Source organism: Coregonus clupeaformis, chromosome 30, assembly GCF_020615455.1.
Source record: "Coregonus clupeaformis isolate EN_2021a chromosome 30, ASM2061545v1, whole genome shotgun sequence".
Lineage (NCBI taxonomy): Eukaryota > Metazoa > Chordata > Actinopteri > Salmoniformes > Salmonidae > Coregonus > Coregonus clupeaformis.
In genome coordinates, this window is record NC_059221.1 from 26,640,329 (window position 1) to 26,650,605 (window position 10,277).

Here is a 10,277-nt window from a genome sequence, read left to right on the forward strand (position 1 = left end):
CAGAAAGTAGGGGTGATGAAGGTGCTGCAGCAGGCCCTGAACTATCAGAAGAAAAAAATACATATAAATAATTTGTGGTCACACCAAATGATGTGTAAAAATCCTGGATAATCTTGGCACACCTCCTCCATTGTAAAAAAGATTTAGGAAGCTATAGAAATGTATTTATTAATGTCTACATTTGTTTTTGATACATTTATTATATTACAGACACCTTAATCCATACTTTTAAATTATATTATGTGAGCTAAACACAAAACAAATATTGACAATTTTTTCCTTAAAGTATTTGTTTTAGAGAGTAATAATGTTACTGTCCCCACTACAACAACAAAAATACTTAAATACATGTAATTTTGTCCTTTAAACATTTAATTTAAATACTGTAGAATTCCATTCATTCCTATGGAGGACTGCTCACTGTGGAGTGCCAATATGGCCAACCGGTGGCTTCAAAGCCTCACCACCTCCCTTCCAGACACACTCGACCCACTCCAGTTCGCCTACCGCCCGACAGATCAATGGACGACACAATCGCCATTGCACTGCCCTCACCCACCTGGACAAAAGGAAAGCATATGTTAGGATGCTGTTTCTTCGACTACAGCTCGGCCTTCTAAGCTCAACACAAAGCTCACGGCCCTGGAACTGAACTCCTCCCTATCCAACTGGGTCCTGGACTTCCTGACGGGCCACCCCCAGGTAGTGAAGGTAGGCAACACCACCTCCGCCACACTGATTCTCAACACAGGGGCCCCGCAAGGGTGCGTTCTCAGTCCCCTCCTGTATACCCATGACTGCGTGGCCTCACACAGTTCCAACTCCATCATCAACTTCGCTGATGACATGACAGTAGTAGGCCTAATTACCAACAATGACGAGACGGCCTACAGGGATGAGTTAGGCACTCTGACAGCGTGGTGCCAGGTAAACAACCTCTCCCTCAACGTCAGCAAAACAAAGGAGTTGATTGTGGACTTCAGGAGGAACCAGGCTGGGCACGCCCCCATCCTCATCAACAGGGCCGCCATGGAGACTGTCAAAAACGTTAAGTTCCTCTGCGTACACCTCTCTGATGAGCTGAAATGGTCAAACCACACAGACACAGTGGTGAAGAAGGCACGACAGCGACTCTTCAACCTCAGGAGGCTGAAGAAATTCAGCCTGTTACAGAGGGCCCTCACAGTGTTCTACAGGAGCACCATCGAGAGCAGACTATCGGGCTGCATCACAGCCTGTTACGGCAACCCCACCGTCACTGACCACAAGGCGCTAAAGAGGGTGGTACACTCAGCCAAACGTACCATTGGGTGCACACTGCCTACTGTACCCCTCCCCAACCCCAATGGACATTTATCATTGTTGACCTCCATACAAAAAATCGCCACATTGTCTGCTTATCTCGCATGGACAGATTGTGGGTGGAGTAATGCCGCGTTCATATGCTAGTTGGAACTAGGAAACTCGGAAATGTCCGACTTGCTAAATGGTTGTAGTTATACCGTGCCGCGTTCAACCAGTTAGCAAGTCGGACATTTCCGAGTTTCCTAGTTCTGACTAGTACTTGAACGCGGCATAAATCATTTCGCTTCGCCTCTTCCTCTCTGACACAGTACCCAGTCATGCGACTTTGGCAGCGATGGCTTGCTGGGAATCAGAGTTTTACTTGCCGTACTCTCCAGTATTTTTACAACACTGCTGAAGGATGTTGAAACTCAGCATCCCATAGAACACTGCTACCGTATACTCCTCCCATATGACTTCATGCATTTAGAGATGCAACATTTTAGGTTTCACGAAATTGTTAGCTAGCTCTCATACGATGAAAAGAATTTTACAAGACATTTAGGGGAACACAAAAAAGTATTAAAATGGAACGGTTACTGGAATGGCATCTGTAGTGCCTCTTGTTCATGCGTTGAGAAGTGACAACGTTAGCTAGTTCGCCAGCTAAAAACAGGCTAGCTAGCTTTTTTTTTTTTTTTCGAATGGACAAGCCTGTGAAACTGCTAGCTAGCTAGCCAAAAGAAGCCTATTGAAGCCTAATGATTGTAATTTAGGGGAGGCTTTTTGCTAAAGGAATTGCAAGGCACTTCATCTTCTTACAGTGATGGAGGAAGTTGATAAGATTTTAATTCACTCGCTTAGACAGACCGGCACGTAAGTAGTTAGCCAACATTATCAAGAACCTGTTGTTGCTAGTTAGCTAACGTTTGCCAGCTTGCTTGCTCCTGTAGCTTATTTGTGTCTCTCTTCATTGATTTAGCTACATTCAATGACGTTACTCATCAGAGCCAATATCTCAGCTGATATTTTCCTTGTGAACATTTGCTGAAGTGTAGAGAGCTAGCTAAGTTAGCTAGATTCATTCACACTTGTACAATTTTGTTCTAACAGCTGGTTGTTTTGATTTTCACTCTGCCAATCTGAAAATCTTTGAGCTAGTGTTTAGACCAGAATTCTTCCATATCGGTCAAGTTAGCTACACTACACATTTTTGAATGTCATTTGAAAGAGTAACGTTAACCGGCTCATCACATGACTAGTGAGAAGTGTGTGTGTGACACAAATGGGAAGTTAACTCCGTGCACCTGCACCTCATGCTCTGTGTGTTTGCAAAGGGACGTGGGGGAGGATGTGCAGAGTGTGAAGCGCTTCTCCAGTGAGCTCATAGTGGAGGCGGTAGTGAAATGTCTGCGAGTGATCGACCCGGCCCTGGGGAGCGGCCTGTCCCCCTCCTTACCCCTCAGCATGTCTGCCCGCTTCCGAGTAGGCATGAGCCTGGCACAAGCCTGTCAGGTGAGAGGTCAAAAAGAAAAGGGATAGTGCTCCCCCTCCTGTTTCGAAGTGGGGCTCGGGACACTCTCACCCCAAGACAATGTTGATCAAATGAGGAAGATTAAGATATTGTTGCATCTAAAAGAATAACCATGCATGTCTTCTTGATGTACCCATATGACCTATAACCCCTTTGCATGATACTCAGTCCAAGGTCTTTTTATACTCTAAAATGAATTTACTGTCATTAACTCAAGCTCAGTTATTCATGGTCCCAACTACATGCAAGCTCAGTTATTCATGGTCCCAACTACATGCATGCAGTCTGGACCACTAATGTCTGAGTAGAAGTCATTCAGCAACCAATTTGACCGCCTGCTACAATGTGAAGTCATGTCATATCCTAATGCCATTCCATCTCATTGACCACTGCTTTGAACTATTTTTATTTCCTCACTCGATTTTCTTTATTGAATAGCCCATTTGCTTGCATAACTTCATTGAAGTGATCTTCTGAAATTGAATTTTATTACAATATTTAGAATCTCCCAAGTGTGAATACATTTGATTTGCTGATTTTGTGAAGTAGGCTCCATCATTCCACATGTTCATAGATGGTCTTCATACAATGTCATGGACTGGTTCCATTTTCACGCTTAATGACCCTCATGCTCTAGATTGGGTGGGGCATGTGACGCAAAGGTCAATGACCTGTGTATGAGTAGACTCCATAACCAGGTTGACATGCGTTTCTATGCAGGACCTTGGCTACAAGGGAGAGATTGGCTACCAGACCTTTCTTTACAGCAATGAGCCAGAGATCCGCTCCCTGCTCATGTTCCTGGTGGAGAAGCTGCCCAGAGAAAGTGCTGAGGCCTTGGACCAACCAGCAGGTACAGACTCCATGTCCCACCATTGTACTTCTTGTCATTATTGAATACCCTTCATACCTTAACTTTAGCTCTCCTCTTATACATTGGACTATTTTTTTTTGCTTTATAATCTGATCAATAAAAATACATTGAATGTTTGTGAACCTCTCAAAATGAGAATTATATTATCTATAAGTATTTATTTGTCTCGCATTCATTGTACCCCTTAACAGGTAAATCGGTCCTCCTCCAGAAATTGATAGCTGCCCAGATCAAAGCTCAGCTGGCCTTGCCCTGGCTCCCTCCATCCTGCAGACTACCCCTCCTCTGTAAAACACAGGTATGTCCTGCTGGCTATATCACAAAGCATTATCAATGACATGGCAGCTAAAGTTAAGAAACACTGACAAATAACTGTTGGTTTCCTAGACTATAAAGGAAGCTAGATTTCAGGGCTGATCAGTGAAAGTAGTGAGACAATAATGCAATGCCCCTATCAAGTTTATCCTGTTTTTCATGACCTCCTGGATATTTACTAACTCAATATACCAGAATGATGCACTATACAAACTTCCTGTTTGAATCTCTGTCTTTGTGTCAAGTGTTCCCACTTATTGTATGTGTTCTCACTTCACATTTTTATTCTTTTTAGAACCCAGGACCGTCCCACAGTTTCCACTCTCAGACCCTTAGTTTACCGCACTGCCTCAAAGTGCCTGGGAAAAAGCAATTGAAAGGTAAACCCCAGAATACACAGGACCCTCTGTACTGACTGTCATTGCATGTCATTCTGCAATCCAATTCTTCCAATTGTGTAGGGTTCTGAATGTGTAGCCTATATACATTAGCATGTGTTACATTAGGCATGGTACAAGATCTTCTTTGCCACTGAAATAAGAGCCTGTGGTAACAGTTCAATCCCAGTATACCACGTCATTCTTTTCACCCCCTCTCCAGAGGAAAAGGACTACCACAGGGACTTTCTTCCCCCTGTGACTGCCCAGCCGTCGCAGCATGCCTCAGTGCCGGCCTCCCTGCTGGAGCTGCATGCAGAGGAGCTTAGTGCCGCCCAGGAGTGGGAAAATGAGTGGAACAGCCAAGGCCTCCTCTCCCGCCTCACCCCCGAGGTACACTCTTAAAGGGATAGTTCACTTAAAGGGATAGTTTTTCAAGTTTTTGGTCAATTTGAATTTGAGCACAATAATACTATTTATTTGTTAATTGCATTGTTTTAATCTCTGAACTCCACTCTGTCTCCTCTCGTGGCCACCCAGGAATATCGCTCCAGGAAGCGCGCCCGTCTGCATAAGCGTATCGAAGAGCAGCTGCGCGCTGCGGCCCAGCCTCGCCCGGACATACTCTGTGCCCACAGGTCGGGCTCTGATCTCACAGAGCTTCTGCAGTCCTTCGGGGGCTCCACCCTCGGTGGTGACATCCTCGCCAAGGGCACCCGCTTCACTCACACCGAGAAATTCACTTTCACACAGGTGAATGAAGGGTTGAACAAAGCCTGCCCCAAAGACATTGAGCAACATCTACAAATGTTCCCCCTTTTATTGACAATCGGAATCTAGCCTTTATGTTTCTCTAACTGGTCTGTCTGTGTGTGTGTGTGTGTGTGTGTGTGTCAGGAGCCTGCGAAAGCCTCCCAGCAGATGGCAGCAGCGGCCAGCTCCCGCCCCAGCTCGCATCAGTCGGAGGAGGACCTGCAGGCCCGACAGCAGGAGGAGCTGGCCTCCCTGCAGCAGCAGCTCCAGCAGCTCTCCCTCAGCCTAGAGGAGGTGGGCGGAGACATGAGGCAGCTCACCGTATCCATACTTCAGGTAACTGGAGCCTCTCTTATTTGAAACAGATAAACTCTGTATTTGTGTAGACCTCAGACTAGGGATGTGCGTGGTTATTCGAATATCCGAACAGAAATTTGTATTTTCGATTAACTGTGTGTTTTCATTTTTGCGGGGGGGATTTATTATAGCCCTATTTTAACACTGAAAAGGCTTTTTCTAACTTTAATTAAAATATTAATATGGCATTGTTACATAAAAGGATATACCATAACATTTAAAAAAAATGGTTTTAAATAAAACAACCAACTTTTCAAGGTAGTTTATGATGTGCACAGTGCACCCCATAAAAGCCTTCACGTGTAGCTTGTTGTTTATGTTGGCCAATCAAAATGGCAAAGAGGTTCAATGTGTAGAAAGTGGAGTGAGTTCACTAATGCAATGCAAGATGGAATAAAATTATGGAATGAAAAGTTAGCGAAATGAGGAGTAGACAACAACGAGCAACCAACAGGTAGGCTGTTGTTTTATCTAGCTAGCTAGCTTCTCTAGGCTTTTCCAGTCAAGACAGGCACTGTTATATGCGACGATAAATAACATTGTGGCTGCTACAAGTTAGCTAGTCATGGCTGTAGCTGAGTTGCCTTGGAGTCTCTCTCCCTCCGTCTGCTCCCTCCCATCTCACACACTCCACCCCCTCCGCAGCTGCAGCAATAGAACGCCAGCTTCTCTCCTTCACGCAGCAGTGCTCAGGTTAAAAACTTAAGTAAAAAGAAAAACGCATGTATTTCGGATATCCAACAAAAATTAATGATACTATTAGAATAGTGAAATGATTACCTATCCCTATCTTCGACCAGAGTTACCACAGTCAAATGAACTATGACATATAAGATGTAGTCACCCTGCGAGACTAACTTGTCTCTTGTCTGTGTGCAGGTGTCAGATGAGCTGAAGCAAAAAGAGCTGAGCAACGCGGAGAAGGAGGACTCTGTGCGGATGAAGAAGCAGACCATTGACCTGATGCCTGACGTAGAGAACAACCTGGCCAAGCTGCAGGCCCTGGTGGAGGGAAGTGCCAAGCGAGTGGTCAACCTTGCCACTCAGTGGGAGAAACGCAGAGCTCCGCTCATCGATGAGCACCGCAGGCTCAAGGAGCTCTGCAGCAACCAAGAGGTAGCATTAATCTCCTTGGATATCACCCATGTGTGTGTGTTTGACTGTGTGAGAGAGAAATTCTTATTTTAACTTCCATTATTTTTTGTAGATTGAGTCCTCCAGAAAGCTATCTGAAATCAAAGAGCTTCACAACAAAATCCGTCAATCTGCGGAGGAGTCCAAGAAGAAGGAGGGACTGTATAAACAACTGGTATTAGAAGAAATGAAATGTATTTGGGATGATTTACTTCCACACTGTGTATTCATTTGGTTCCGGTCCATGCATTGTATGTCTGACACAATTTTTTGGGAATATGACTTCTCCTTCAGATAACAGAGTTTGAGAATCTCCCGAAAGATGTCTCCCGCTCAGCGTACACTGCGAGGATCCTGGAGATCGTTGGCAACATCAGGAAACAGAAGGAAGAAATTACAAAGGTACACCGTTTGGGACACCTCTCAACAATACAGTCCTGAGTATCTCCTCAAAAACAAAGGAATTAAAACTCAATTTGATTCTGAGTAGAGTGATTTCAAGTATGGTATTTGTGTGTCCGACTCTCGGTCTCTGTAGATTCTGTCTGACACTAAGGAGCTGCAGAAAGAGATTAACAGCCTGACTGGGAAACTGGACCGAACGTTCGCTGTGACTGATGAACTGGTTTTCAAGGTAGAGCACCTAGCAAGAGAACTCATGCGTCTACTGTTTGGAATTATAGGTCAAAGAAATCCCTTCTAGATCACCTGAAAATGCTCAACTTGCTACCAAGGAACCATGCTATCAGTTTGCTCATGCCTTTCATTCCAATTATTCTATACCACAGTTTGTAAATTCCAGGAAAGCATACCAATGATGTTCCTTCTTGCCTAATCAATACTTTTCCTAATACTGTGCAGGATGCGAAGAAAGACGAATCTGTCCGCAAATCCTACAAGTACCTGGCAGCCTTACATGAGGTAAGAGCTTGTTGGCAGAATATAACCTTCTCTTAGAAACTGAAGAGCAATACATACTGTATATCCTTCGGTCTGGTGCTCTTTGGTCATTTTAGGTGCCTATAGCTACATTGGTTAGTTGTGTGACTTGATTATCTTCCTTGGTATAGAACTGCACTCAGTTGATCCAAACTATTGAGGACACGGGCACAATCATGAGAGAGATCCGAGACCTGGAGGAACAGGTATATATGGCCCCCTTTATTTTATTCCAAATCACTAACTTGCACTGCTTCTGTACAACATGAGAGTCAGTTTGTCATTTTATTAACATAGTGATTTAGGGCTGACTTGGTAGAGCAAACTTTGTAAGTTTCCTTCTCTCCATAGATTGAAACTGAGAATGGTAAGAAGACTGTAAGCAACCTGGAGAAGATCCTGGAGGACTACAAAGCCATTCGCCAGGAGAACTCTGCTCTGGCTGCCAAGATCAGAGAGGCCTGACATGACCCTCCTCAGCATGATGCACCGTAGTGGCCGCCTGACTTGTCTGCTGGTCAAACTGACTGGAAGCATGCCCTCAAGACTGCCTGTCCTGTGTGTGTGTGTGTGTGTGTGTGTGGAACCAAGAAAGCACACTTCATCTGGTCTCAAGACGTTCAACGCTGTCCTTTGTCCACTGTTGCATTGCCTTCTGGGAGCACTGACAGCACATGGGGGAGGGGAGATAGATTTTTGTACAATTTTTAATGCACAAACCTTGGCTTACCCAAAAACCATGCTGGATATAGAAAAGATGTGTGATGTATAACAGCACAGCGATGAATTATACTGGCCTTGCATCCCTGGTGTCCATACACTGGTTCCATATTGATTCCACCCAATCAAAAAAGTAGTTTGGTAAATGATCCTCTCAGACTTTTTCTATTAGAAATGTATAGTAGTTCTTCAAAATTGCAGTAGTTCTGATAGATCCATCAAGTAAATGTCTTGATGAGCTACTTTGAAATGCGCTGCAATTCAGGTGAATTTCTTCATGTTGGCCCTCGTTCACCAGAATAATGCAGTGGCTAGGTACGGCCTAAGTATCCATTGACTTGTGCTGAAAGAAATTCATGCCATATTTTGTCTTAACTGAAGTCGATATGGAGATACTAGGTTTGTCCTTTCTAGTTCATTCTCATGCCTTGAAATCAAATGCTGCTTTTGTCTGTCTCATTGGCTCAGTGTTATTTGGCTTAGGGAGCCTTGGTGCAAAGTAAATGGCCTCACCTTTTGAGCACTGATCTCCTGAAATGGTCTAGATTAGAAAACAAACCACATTGATTGACAATGAATGGAAATGTGTATAAAAACAATACAAAATGTTTGTCATAGCAGAAAATTAACATGTTATTGAAGTCCTGTACTGTTTTCTTTCACATGTTTATTTCATTTGAAATGCTGAAAGGTCCTTGTCATGTTTGTATACAGTCCTTTTTTTTGCTTGATCCTGGAGGGGATGCCTGTTGAACTGGCTCTAGCCCTGTTTATACCTGGTGCTAACATCCACCCTTTGTCCTAATCTTGTCAACATTCTTGATTGTGGTCAAATTTTTTGACAGGTGTAGACGATTAGACACATTGTGATCTGATTGTGATCAGATCTTCCTGACCACCTCCGGAGGTAGTCAGGTACGTCTGGTGTCTATCAATCAAGTGTAAACAGATCTGGATGGTCAAACTATTTGAATCATCATTATACTGACCTCTAAAGTCACTGGCTGTGTTCTAGAGCATCAAAACCGTAATGTATCATGGTTAAATTGTGACTGACTGATCTACAAATAATGAGTTATTTATGATGTAAGGTGATTTGTACACTGAATGAAAATATAAATGCAATATGCAACAATTTCAAAAGTTAACGTAAGAAAATCAGTCAATTAAAATTAATTAGGCCCTAATCTATGGACTATGAATACAGCTATGCATCTGTTGGTCAAATATACCTTTTTTTTTTTTTAGTAGGGGCGTGGATCAGAAAACCAGTCAGTATCTGGTGTGACCACCATTTGCCTCATCCAGCGCCACACATCTCCTTCGCATGGAGTTGATCAGGCTGTTGATTGTGGCCTGTGGAATGTTGTTCAACTCCTCAATGGCTGTGCGAAGTTGCTGGATATTGGCGGGAATTGGAACACGCTGTTGTACGCATTGATCCAGAGCATCCCAAACATGCTCAATGGGTGACATGTCCGGTGAATATGCAGGCCAAGGAAGAACTGGGACATTTTCAGCTTCCAGGAATTGTGTACAGGTACTTGTGACGTGGGGCTGTGCATTGCCATGCTAAAACTTGAGGTGATGGCGGCGGATAAACGTTAATACAATGGGCTTCAGGATCTCATCACGGTATCTCTGTGCATTGAAATTGCCATCGATAAAGTGCAATTGTGTTCGTTGTCCGTAGCTTTTGCCTGCCCATACCATAGCCCCACTGCCATCATGGGATACTGTTCACAACGTTGACATCAGCAAACCGCTCGCCCACACGAAGCCATACATGCTGTCTGCCATCTGCCTGGTACAGTTGAAACCGAGATTCAACCGTGAAGAACACACTTCTCCAACGTGCCAGTGGCCATCGAAGGTGAGCATTTGTCCACTGAAGTCTGTTCAAGACCCCGGTGAGGACGGCGAGCATGCAGATAAGCTTCCCTGAGACGGTTTTTAACAGTTTGCAGAAATTCTTCAGTTGTGTAAACCC

The 10,277-nt window shown here is 44.1% G+C and overlaps 1 protein-coding gene across 2 annotated transcripts; it reads left to right on the forward strand.

Moving 5' to 3' along the window:
- The first annotated feature begins 1,752 nt into the window (after positions 1–1,752).
- LOC121545535 (coiled-coil domain-containing protein 22-like) lies at positions 1,753–8,916 on the forward strand. Of its 2 annotated transcripts, XM_041856135.2 has the most exons (15): positions 1,753–2,160; positions 2,622–2,799; positions 3,539–3,671; positions 3,884–3,990; positions 4,303–4,387; positions 4,608–4,777; positions 4,925–5,137; positions 5,282–5,473; positions 6,374–6,610; positions 6,702–6,803; positions 6,923–7,030; positions 7,167–7,262; positions 7,490–7,549; positions 7,699–7,773; positions 7,919–8,916. In XM_041856135.2, exons 1-15 carry the CDS (start codon positions 2,111–2,113, stop codon positions 8,030–8,032), a joined length of 1,920 nt encoding a protein of 639 aa, XP_041712069.1. In that variant the 5' UTR covers positions 1,753–2,110; the 3' UTR covers positions 8,033–8,916. The 2 variants fall into 2 exon arrangements, with proteins under 2 accessions (XP_041712069.1, XP_045065254.1); XM_045209319.1 differs by having other exon boundaries at positions 1,753–2,799.
- Positions 8,917–10,277: the final 1,361 nt, after the last annotated feature.